Raw genomic sequence first — 12,026 nt, forward strand, 5'->3', positions numbered from 1 at the left:
CATTCCAATAATTCTCTAAACGCTATAAATCACTGCGACTCACCAGGGACCTCTTGGGCAGAACCCAACGAAGAGGACACACTTCTCATTGGTAGCGCAGTTGGAACAATTCGTGTTGCAAACTGGGAAGATAGCTATGCAGCTGGCCGTTGGCGTACAAGTTACGCAATTACTAACTACAGACTGACATGTCTCCGTGATTCCGCATTTAACGCCAACACATGGAGAATCTGCAAGAAGATTTCGCTGTCCTATCTGGAACTTTTGAACATTTTCATGTCAACTCACTAGTGGAAGTGACGATAGCGGAAGTGGTTGTGGTAGTAGTAGAAGTGGTGGTAGTAGGAAGAGATGTAGTGGTTGAAGAAAGTGTGGTAATAGTAGAAGGAGATGTGGTGGAAGTATAAGTAGTCGTGGCGGTAGCGGGACGACATCTGACATCTTCAACAGAAGCTGAACTTTCGCTGCTCCGTGCTCTGCCTGAGATGACGCTACTAGTGGCTAGAAATAGCACCTGAAACAAGTTCCAGAAATTTTTGGTATCGAGGCAGTCACAGTATAAAATTTGCAGATTTCAAACCACGGTTTCATGTAGAAGCTGGACCATTGGGTATTCGAACTCTTTAAATCTTTTGTTGGTGACTGAAATTGTAGCGAGCAAAAATACTGTACATGATTCTTGCACATGGGCTCTGCCTTTTATTTGGTTAACAAACTCTGAAACAAAATTTTTAATCACAAAAAAATCCCTCATAATCATCTTACACAAAATATGCAGGATTGAATGCCACCTCTTCAACAAAACAAATTTGTTCCGAGCATTCATCTTTGACCAAGATCTCTCAGTTTCTGATCTTTGATCTGTTTTCTGTGGATTTTTCTGTTTTGCTATTGCATAATTTATCCTGTTATTTTGTTATTTCCTGTTTAGATTACGAAATTGTGGAATTCTCAGTTTACTGGATCATTTGCTCAGTTGCACTGTCTATAAATCAACAATAACTTTTTTTTTGTGAAAATTCGACTTACAATCACTCTGAAACATGTAAGCTATACAATTTACCAAGGGTGGGTGTAACGCAGTTGATTAGAGGTTCAAATTTATTGTTCGCAGTTGGTAGACCTCAAACGATTCTGAATTGAAGTGAACGTGGTGGCGCATTCCAAGCGAATTGATTAGCGTCAGACATTTTATCCTTTATCCACTTTGTACAATCTTAGCGTCAGACTTAATCCCTACCTTAAATGAACAGAATAATCTTAGATGATGAATGAAACTGCAAAGTTTCCGTTTTTCTTCTAACCTAACGCAATACAGTCAAGGAGGCGAGTGTACCAATCCGGCGCTGCCAAACTTTTCCAACAGCTCGTTTTCTGAGACCAGCATAGATTATATCACAACGTGTTCTCTCGTCAGATAGTCAGAACTATCTAAAATCTAATGTAATTCGTGTACCGTCACTGTCATAACATCTTGCTTACGTCGAGGTTTAGTTATGCTTGGAACTACTGGATTAGAGGAGTAATGTGTTTTTTCTCATAGTTATCGTAGTTTTATGAAACGCAGCAGAAACAGTGGGCATTCAGGCCACCATCTTACAAACATTTGGATTTTTCAAAGAAAATTCGGCTTGTCTTGCAAGTTTGTCTTGCATACTTGTTGGAACAAATGTCTTAAAATGAAATTTGTTAGAAATACTAAGCTTCTATTTGAGAAGAAATTCTCGTTAATATGCAAGAACAATTGGAAACCACTATTCGAAGAATAGTGCAAAACTCTCCTCTTCTTTCGAAATCGCTTCAATATGGAGCGAAATAATAGTAACATATTTCCTCGTCGTCATAGAATTCACGTAGATGCCTACTCTTGATCAGTCTCAGAGTAGTTTATCGATGATAAGTCTGGAGAATACACATTTCTCCTCTTGAGAACTTGCTCGTTAGAGGAAGCTAGTTCGAAGAGACAAGGATGAAAACTACAATGAAAATCTATGGGGGGGGGAAACTACGCCAAGGAATTTTTAGAAATTTGAAAGCGGAAAAAAATAGAATGGTGTCATGGAGGAACGCTTTATATAAGTTACACGCATGTCTTGCTGTAGAAAGGAGTTGGTGCCATTTGAATGAAATATAAGGCCACTTGGGGCGGGTGTAGCGATTAGAGGTTCTGCTTCCTGCACGATCAATCGGAGTTCGAATCCGCCCTAGTGCTAATCTCTCCTGGGTCGATAAATTGGTATCAGACATGTCTGAGAGGACACAACAGACAAAAAACACAGATTTGACACATCGGCTAGCCACCGCAAGACATTGTATAGGCCAGTTACACGTTGGTGAACCTCAAACGATTCTGAATTGAAGTGAACGTGGAGGCGCATCCCAAGCGGATTGATTAACGCCAGACACTTTATCTTTATCTTTATAAGGGTCACATGAAACGTCCCCAACTCTGTAGTTTCGTAGTGTTCTGCAGCTCCATGACGTTCTTGTCGATGGGATGACTGGCTGCTGTGAGGGTCTGTCAGCACGTGGGGAACCACTCCAGTAGCCTACTTGTTTTGATTTCAGGACGTCATTCAGATCAGAGTGAGAATGAAAGATTGCGGAAAAACACCCTGTAGTGTCCCCTGTCTAGACTATGGAAAGAAGAATTCAATTCTGTGATATTCTCAGTAATATTTATAAAAATACGAGTGTAAATCTTAAACGTTTTTGGAATGAGTGCGATTTTCTTCGTTAGGAGATCTCCATTCATGACAGCCTATTCGTAATCATGCGGGAGCACAGATTGGATAAGGACAGCTGCAATGAGATTCTTGGGCAAGATTTTCTCTCAACAGATCGAATAAATAAATTCTGACAACACTGAAAAGCCTGCAGTTCTCCTCTTTTGCAATTACATAAAGTTGCTTGCGATAGAAAGCAGAGAACAATTGGAATTCCAAGCAAAATAAAGCACTAACTAAATTTGGAAGACCATTCCAATGATTCTCTATTCAATAAAAATCGTTGCAACTGACCAGGGAACTCTTGAACAACCTCCAATGAAGAAGACACACTTCTCATTGCTTGCGCAGTTGGAACACTCCGTGTTGCAGATTGGGGAGGCGGGAACGCAGGTAGGCACAGGAGTGCAAGTTAGGCAATTACTAGTTAACAAAAGACACGTCTCATATTGTCCGCACATCGGATTACATGGAGATGCTGTAGGAGGATTTGTCAATCATTCTAGAAAGACGAAAGACATTCAAAAATATTTACACTGCTTACCTGTAGTGGTCGTAGAAGTGGTGGTGGAGGTAGAAATAGTGGTAGTGGTAGTGGGAAGGAGTGTAGAGGTAGAAGAAGTGGGAAGGAGTGTAGAGGTAGATAATGCGGTGATAGCAGAAGTAGATGTGACGGGAGTATAAGAGGTTGTGGCTGTGGGAGGACGACGTCTGATGGTTTCAGAAGAGTGTGAACTTTCTCTTGTGCGTGCTCTGCATGAAGCGACGTTACGTATAGCTAAGGAGAGCACCTGAAACAACCTTAATAGCATTTCAGTACCTAACCGTCTCCAAAAGTCTCCAGAAAAAAAAGAACGTGTTGATTTCCGTACCATCATTCTTAGAAGGAGATGCACCATTGGGAATTTGAATCCACCAGATTCACCGTTTGTAAACTGAAAGTTTTATGTGTAAAGAGTTTCGGAACAATAGCATTTCAAGAAATAGCAGAAACATTTGCACATTGAAGATGCACACGGCCACCACATGCGCTTTTTGCTCTGGATGGATCGCAAATTCTGAAACGGAAGTTATGATCGGGAAATAATCCTTAACATAATCACCTTATATAAAATATTCAGTACTGAATTTGACAACATATAGCAACAAACTGTTCCCAGTATTCATCTTCGATCAAGGAATTCTCTATCTTCAGAGTTGGTTTTTCTGAGTATATTCCCCCTTTCTAGAGCTGAAGGTGTCGTGTTTCAAAGTTAAATATGTCATAATGTCTTGTTATTGGGAGAAGGTTACACAACTATTGAATCCACAGTCTACTCTTTTATACTAACATTTTGCTCATGTGCACCGTCGACAATTAAATAGTATTCATGATTGTCAACTGCACGTGGAACTGAGATTTCTGCCGTTTCGACTCGACTGTAATAGTTAACATGTAACTTGTAGGGACCCCTCTTTGTCATGTAATCATCATTCTAAGTCAACACTATTTGGAAGAAAAAGAGTAGTTCTGTCCGGTACATCGGACGATGGTTGCACATACAAACTATGTCAAGTGAGGATAAATACGGATCCAAGTGAGAAAGCAGTTTTAGCAGAGTACTGCAAAACGTTTCACCATTGGAGAGTTGTGAAGAAAGGGTTAAAGGCATCACCCCACGAATCTGAGGTGGTGCAGACTTCAGGTGGAGTATTCGTATACAGGATGGGAGACTACGAAGAGGGGGGTGATTCCGTCCATTTCTTCCTAATTGCCGTAAAAAACGGCCCGGAAGATACGGCTTCATTCGTTTTGGCGCACCATTTTGTACAAGAGGTTCGACTGGAGCGCGCCAGTCTTGCGTGGCGCCGCATCTTCCGGGCCGTTTTTTACGGCAATTAGCAAGAAATGGACGGAATCACCTCCCTCTCCGTAGTCTCCCATTCCGTATACGAATACTCCACCTGAAATCTGCACCACCTCAGATTCGTGGGGTGATGCCTTTAAGGCACTGGTTGCACCAAGACAATTTTGGTTCTGCCGATAAAAAAAAACGAGGTGCTACATATTCAAAACTGCTCATCACTTGATAATAAATAAACAACAACAAATGAGCACCACGAAATATCCGAATGTCCGATGTCGGCGACCGAGTGTTGTTTAATGCATTGCTAGATCTTAAACCGCCTTGATGGTGGCTGCGCTCAATTAAAGACATCACCTCACGAATCTGGGCTGGTAGTGATTTTAGGTGGAGTGTTTGTATACGGAATCATAGATTATTGAGAGAAGGGTGATTAGGTTCATTGCTTCCTAATAGCCGTAGAAAATGGCCCTGAAGATACGGCTTCGAGCGTTCCGGCGCACTATTTCCTACCACGAGTTCGATTGGAGCGCGCCGCATCTTCCGGGCCGTTTTTACGGCAATTAGGAAGAAATGTACGGAATTACATCCCCTTGCATAATCTACTATCCCGTATACGAATACTTCACCTGAAATCCGTACCACCTCAGATTCGTGGGGTGATGCCTTTAACTGTAAAAGAAAAACAAAAAATCACCATCTTATGAAGTAAAAAGCTCCGAGAAGCGTGTCCGAGCCATCGCTCAATCATTTTTCTTGACAAAGAAACAAGAAGAATAAGATTTCGCTCCTCTAAAAATATCGATACATTTATTTACCTATAACTTTATTCCAGTTGAAGACACACCTCCACTCGTTGGCTTCAACGAGCAGTGGAAAAGATTTGGCGAACCCTACTTGGCAAGCACAAATTGAAACAACGACACCAGGGAAGTACTTGGAAGATAAGGTAACATACCCAATTTGCACACTATAAATGCACGAAAAGGAGTTGACTGTTCTAAGAAGGCTAGAGAAGGCAAGCAAACTTAGAAACTACTGAATTCAACATCATTTACATTAGTTGAAATCAACAATTGTTACCACAAACACATGATAAGAAGTTGTATCGATACCGTTCATTTTAATATGATTACTATCGGCGGCGAAAGTGTTCTACCGGGTCAGCGTAATGAGCGTTCCATAGTAGGATGTTAGAGAGGAGAGAACGTGCGCCTAGCAGAGAGAAGGCAAAATCGTTAATGGTCAAGTGAGAAAGCGTTTGATCATACGTGAAGCATCGAACCGGTTGAAAACATTCAAAGGTGCATACCTAAAACGTCTCAACGGAAGTGCTTTTATGACAACTTCTAGTGATTAATTATAGACTGTGTCGAATGATTCGACAACAAACGCAAACCAGGCGTTTTGAAACCCTTGCTCCTGCTTTCGCTTTAGTTGTTTTCTATGGTTTTGTATTGCTAGATCAACTGCACATCCGTGGTGAAGAAACGAGACTTCCACATAGAAGCTCAAACGTTGATACGCTGTAATGACGAAGCGGTTTTGATTAGTGAACAGCTGGAACAGTACAGCACAGATTGAATAGATTTTTCACAAAGTTTCTCAGCGGAAATTTTGGTCCCTCATGAAAATAGAGACTACCTAGCAAATATTCCACGAGATTGAAACGAACGGAAGCATTACTGCAGCAATTCAAAGAAAAAAGAGAATAGAGCTGATACGGTCTGGGACAGTACAATCTTACCTTTACTTTCCAATCTAGTAACCTTCGGTTAAACACTTCGGCTAGGCTTCGGAAAGATCACTTTTTGTGGCTCCACTCTAATGAAATTGCTCCATTACCTATTTTTTGCCCTTTACCAAAATTCCCTTAGCAGTTGCAGTTGCATACATTTAGTGACACCAATCCTTTCACTGTAATCACGTGGTTCCATTTTCAGGTCTTCTGGCCACTTGATCCAACTCTTCCTACTAATGTACTCGTGCATTGTGCTCCTTCTATTATTTCGTTCCAACGCAACTTAAAATTCATAGGTTCATTGTATGATGCAGGCGCAGGTGAAACATCTCAGCTAGCTTTTACCACTTCTGAGCTCGTCGAGACCGGAGGGTTATTTTCTCTCAGTTCCAATAAAATACTGGAATGTGCTGCCAGCTCAAGCGAGTCTCTCCATACGCGTCGTTTCGTCGAACGCCATCTAATGGGTTATCTTCCGCTGACTCCGACTGTGAAATATGGACTGCAGTAAATCATCTATGAATCCACCTCGTTGCGAGAATCGTCCTAAGGTAGGAAATCAGAACGCACAGCGAAAACGTTGCTAGCACTTCACTGATGGTGGAACCTATGAGGAGTATGCCACGCTTTACACATCTCATAATCTCTCGCTCGTTATAACACACCAGTGTGGTGAGGATCTCGACAGGGCGGAGATTGACTGTTGCAGAAGCACATTAGTACTAGGACAAACGCTACGCAGTTGCGCACTTCCGCGGCCGCTCTTTGTTACTAAGCACCAATAACGGACGTAACCGATTTCTTTTGATCTACGACTACACTCCATCTACAAAAGTGAGGATAACTAAAAGAAACAAATAACCCGTGATTTAGTAAGGTTTGTAGAATTATAGAAGACTTAGGATTTATAGAAGCACTAAGAAAATATTCTGGTTGAAGATATCCATACGAAAGTGTCCTTACACCGCTCAAAAATTATAGATATAGAGATAAATAATGGATCTCTATATCTATAATTAACGCCTCTACAATACGATGCTATCATTCAAAAGAGGACCTCATTAACTGGTGGACCAACTCACAAGAAGTCACAGCGACCCCTAAAAAGGAATTTTCTGCTTAATCTTCTATCGATTGTTATGTTTCTAATTTTTTAGCTGCTGCCTTAACGGAAACCGTTCTATTTAAAAAGGAGATAATATGGATTGTCAAGGATTCGACGAATGTTCTTTGAATGTTTAGTGTGAAAATCACGATTTCATTGTATTTTAATTGTATTTCCTCATCTTTTTAAAAATGAGTTAATAATTTGTACTAAGCAGAACCTCCCTCTGCTTAGGCGAGCACTTTATCTTTCCACCATTGTCCAGAAACATGCTTTTGTGTATGTTGGATTTGATAAGGCACGTTTTTTTTTCTGTCATATGTTAGTGAGGGTAAATAAACTTTTATGTGAATGTACAATGTTTGCAAATTATCATGCTATATAATCACGGGGTTATTCTATCACGTGAGTGCGTCTGTAAGTGTGTGTCTCAGTCAAGAAATTCCAAAAAGAAAGGGAGACGGGTACCATGGCGTCGGTTTGGTGTGCTGAAGCCCCAACGCGGTAGAATGGGTTCCTATGGTTCCTTCGCATATCTGTTTCCCAGCATGTCTCGCTGATGCTGCTAACATCCTTTCTTCAAAAAGTGGAAACACACATACAAACGGCTGCTTAAGCACAATACTAGCCAACACACGTCCACGTGGTCTGACGAGTTTTACCTTCATCACTACGAAGATGATATTCACCTCATTTCATGTTAGCACATCATTCTGTGCTAATTGTTAACAGCGGAGGAAACTCATATTTCGAATAGTGAGGTTTCAGAGAAACATAGATGTAAAATTGAGTTTGATCGCTCTCCAAATATGGTACTGACGCCTTTGAGAAGAAAATCTCTCATCTATGCCACTCTCTGGTGTATCTTCCTGTCCTTTATTACTATATCCTAATACACTCAAACTCTCATCGGTGTAGGCACAACATTTAACAGACGAGCAATATTAGTCATATCTGTAACAATATGGATTTAAACCAAAACGTTCCGGAAAGAAACGTTATTCTCTTCATTGTAGCAGAATGCTGACTGTTTTGATTCCTGGTAGTCGCTTCGTTCATGTAGGGACGCAGATTGGATAAGGACAGCTGCAATGGGCTACATGAACAAATTTCGTCATAATAGATAGAATATGTACAGAATACTACAAAATTTATCTCTTTTCCCTTCCGGAATTGAATATACTTGCCCTAAGCAATTAGTGGAGAACTTCTTACCAGGGACCCCTTGGACAGAACCCAACGAAGAGGACACATTTCTCATTGGCAGCGCAGTTGGAACAATTCGTGTTGCAAACAGGAGAGATAGCTATGCAGCTGGCCGTAGGCGTACAAGTTACGCAATTACTAACTACCGACTGGCACGTCTCCGTGATTCCGCATTTAACGCCAACACATGGAGAATCTGCAAGAAGATTCCACTGTCCTATCTGGAACTTTTGAACATTTTCATGTCAACTCACTAGTGGAAGTGACGATAGCGGAAGTGGTTGTGGTAGTAGTGGAAGTGGTGGTAGTAGGAAGAGATGTAGTGGTTGAAGAAGGAGGTGGTGCGGTGGTTGAAGAAAGTGTGGTGATAGTAGAAGGAGATGTGGTGGGAGTATAAGTGGTTGTGATGGGAGTGTAAGTGGTTGTGGCGGCAGCAGGACGACGTCTGATGGCTTCAGCAGAGTGTGAACTTTCCCTAATCCGTGCTCTGCATGAGATGACGCTATGTGTAGCTAAGAAGAGCACCTGAAAGGAATTCCAGAACATTTTGGCATTCACTCAACCACATTAATAAAAGCAAATTTGTATATTTCAGACCAGAGTTTCTCTAAGTAGCTGAACCATTGGGTACTTGAACGTTCCAAATTTTGTGTCGGTGACTGAAACTACAGTGAGTAAAAATACTCTAAGTGCATTCTTCACATGAGTTGCGCGCTATATTTGGTTAGAAATTCAGAAATGAGAATCATAATCACAAAAAGACATCTTACCCAAAATATGCAAGATCGAAAGCTTCTGCGTTTACAGCAGAAATTTGTTCTCAAAGTTCATCCTTTAGCAAGATCTTTCATCTTCTGATTTTCGGTTATCCTCCTGTTGAGCCTTTAGGTCAACTTCTAATATTCAAATAAATATTTGTGAGAAAATTCGGCAAAGCTCATCAATCCTCACCATGCATCAATGTTTTCAAAAAATCTCTTAAAATAAAACAAAATAAAACTTTTTCAGGAAAAACGAATGTCTATGGAAGAAGCAACTTCGCTGCTATTGCTATATGTTGTTTGTTATGTTGTTAGTGTTGTACAAGTACAATTTGAAACCACTACTCGAAGTGTAGCGCAAAACTCTCTTCCGTTTTTGAAATCGCAACGGGGAGTGATATGACGGTAACCTATCTCTGTGTCATCATAGATCATCTCTGTAGTCAGAGAGATCTATGTGGACACCGACTCTTCATCGGTCTCAGTTCATCAGGAATAGCTTGAAGGATGTGAACTTCTTCTCAACTCTCGTGCACTTGATTGTGTTAGTTCTTCTCATTTCTTTGCGGAACAGACATATGTCAGCGTCTTCATTTCACTGGAGTCAGACAGATCGGAATAAATTGACTTCTAGCTTTCAAAGAATGTACTCATCAAGGAGCTCTCGTCCACTATGTCGCTGCTAAAGGAAACTAATGTGTATAGACAAAGATGATTAAAAGGAAAACTTTGATGGCAACGTAAGCTGAAAGTTTTTAGAAATTTGCAAGTGGAAGAGAATATAACTCGTGGCGAGGATCATTGTGCGAGGAAACTGCTTTAGTGAAGCATCAACCTTCATTTAACTTTCGGTATTGGCACTTTGGCACCTGTCATAAGCGCATAATTTAATACAGGAGGCATTGCTGGGAGTTGCTGACACTTCCCTCAGCTAGAAGGGAAATTTAAAGCGTGCGCAACTCTACCACTACATGGTGTTCTGCAGTTTGAAGTTTCCTTGGAGAAGCTATGACTGGTCGCCACAAAAGCCTATCATCATGTAGGCAAGCTCCATAGTTGCTGTCATCCGCGCCAGTTGCTAATAATCTACTTTGATATTAAGACTCAAAGTGAGGATGAACGGAAACACGTTGTAATGTTCCCTGTCTACACTGCATGAAGAAATGTTCTATGATGAATAACCAGCCTGAACGTACGGCCAAAGGCGGACTCCAGACCTTCGCTTCCGTGTTCGCTTCGCTCGCATTCACTGATCAATGAGAAAATTGTGTTTTTCTAGCAATGCTTTCTTCTCTCTTCAATTAAATTTAAGCGAACAATTTCACAGTTTTCTTTCTAATCACATCAGTTCTACATTTAAAGAACACTCAAACTTCAATTTCAAACACTCCTTCGATAACAATATAATACAGACGCATTTTGAAAGCATTACTCGAAGTTTGGGTTTTCCTCCTGTTTTCTCCTTATGATAGAATGTTTTAATAAAAATAACGTGAACGACATCCCCCTACTGATGAAGATAACGTTCCACGTCAGATCATGTAAATTATTCACTACTATTCAGGCAGCCGTTTGCATGCGTGTTTCCACTTTCGAAGAAGGGATGTTACCAACCTGGGGTAAACGTACAAGGAGATAGAGGTGCAACGCAGCACGTGCAGTGGCCGTGAATATAAAAAGGTTACAACGTCTCATTCACTTTTTGCGATATCCAAACGAAATTATTGCGCAGAAATTCGGCGCCAGGGAAGCCGTAGCACCCCATTTTAAAATCTTCTGGCACAACAATTTGATGCCGTTGGACCCACATCATCCTATTTTACTGCTCTACGACGCCGTGGGACCCGTCTCACCCCATTTTATAGCTAGCGCTACCGCGCCAATTGACACAGACATGCAAGCACGTAGTAGCGCTGCTCAAGCTACTCTTTTCCTTACCACATCCAGCGCAGTATCGATCATAACAGATATGATAGAGACAGTATACATACATGATGGACCTACTGATATGACGTTTGCTTTTTCTGGTCAAAGGCGAATAAGCAGTGGCGATGACGGCACTGCTTATTCGCCTTTGACCAAAAAAAAAAAAATTATTTTATTATTTTTTTTTTTTTTTTTTTTTTTTTTTTTTTACGTTTAGGTACTTCCTTCCCAACGCAATGAGTGCATCAGAACTTGGTGCAATCATATCAGAGAAAAAAAAATAGGACGGGTCCAGCGTGGTTAGTAAGAGGTTCCGCTGAGACCATACGGTAAATGCTTTGAAGAGGTCCTAAAGAGAGTCCTGCACGGGGTCGATCAATTAGAACCAGACTTGTGTGAGCTGATAAAACACTGACCTATTAGATCGGATAGCACCACAAGCCACTGTACGGCTCATAGTCCTCAAACGATTCTGAATTGAAGTGGTGCATTCCAAGCAGACCTATTAATGGCCTACACTTTATTCACCTAATACAACAGAGTATTTACAAGTTTTTCTCCTTTCACATACAAAACATTAGTTTTGAAGTGTTCTGATTACTCTTTCCCATTTTTTGCCCGCAAAATCGGACTACAGAGCGTTCCCCAGTCTGACGGTGAAGTCGTTTTGCACACAGTTCTCGTTTCGGAACTTTAAAAAATTTGTTGTCTGAAGTG

The 12,026-nt window shown here is 41.0% G+C and overlaps 3 protein-coding genes across 3 annotated transcripts; 1 reads left to right on the forward strand and 2 right to left on the reverse strand.

Moving 5' to 3' along the window:
* Positions 1–279: 279 nt before the first annotated feature.
* Positions 280–7,988, reverse strand: RB195_006489 (uncharacterized protein; the record flags this gene model as incomplete). Its single annotated transcript, XM_064179602.1, has 3 exons — positions 280–480; positions 4,058–4,145; positions 7,885–7,988. The coding sequence occupies 3 exons, from the start codon at positions 7,986–7,988 to the stop codon at positions 280–282; spliced, it is 393 nt and encodes a 130-aa protein (XP_064036545.1).
* On the forward strand, positions 2,985–6,154 carry RB195_006490 (uncharacterized protein; the record flags this gene model as incomplete). The annotated part of the gene is made up of 3 exons (XM_064179603.1): positions 2,985–3,119; positions 5,406–5,519; positions 6,035–6,154. The coding sequence occupies 3 exons, from the start codon at positions 2,985–2,987 to the stop codon at positions 6,152–6,154; spliced, it is 369 nt and encodes a 122-aa protein (XP_064036546.1).
* An 874-nt stretch (positions 7,989–8,862) lies between the features above and the next one.
* Positions 8,863–11,766, reverse strand: RB195_006491 (uncharacterized protein; the record flags this gene model as incomplete). The annotated part of the gene is made up of 2 exons (XM_064179604.1): positions 8,863–9,109; positions 11,726–11,766. 2 exons carry the CDS (start codon positions 11,764–11,766, stop codon positions 8,863–8,865), a joined length of 288 nt encoding a protein of 95 aa, XP_064036547.1.
* Positions 11,767–12,026: the final 260 nt, after the last annotated feature.

Source organism: Necator americanus, chromosome I, assembly GCF_031761385.1.
Source record: "Necator americanus strain Aroian chromosome I, whole genome shotgun sequence".
In the NCBI taxonomy this organism is placed as follows: Eukaryota; Metazoa; Nematoda; class Chromadorea; order Rhabditida; family Ancylostomatidae; genus Necator; species Necator americanus.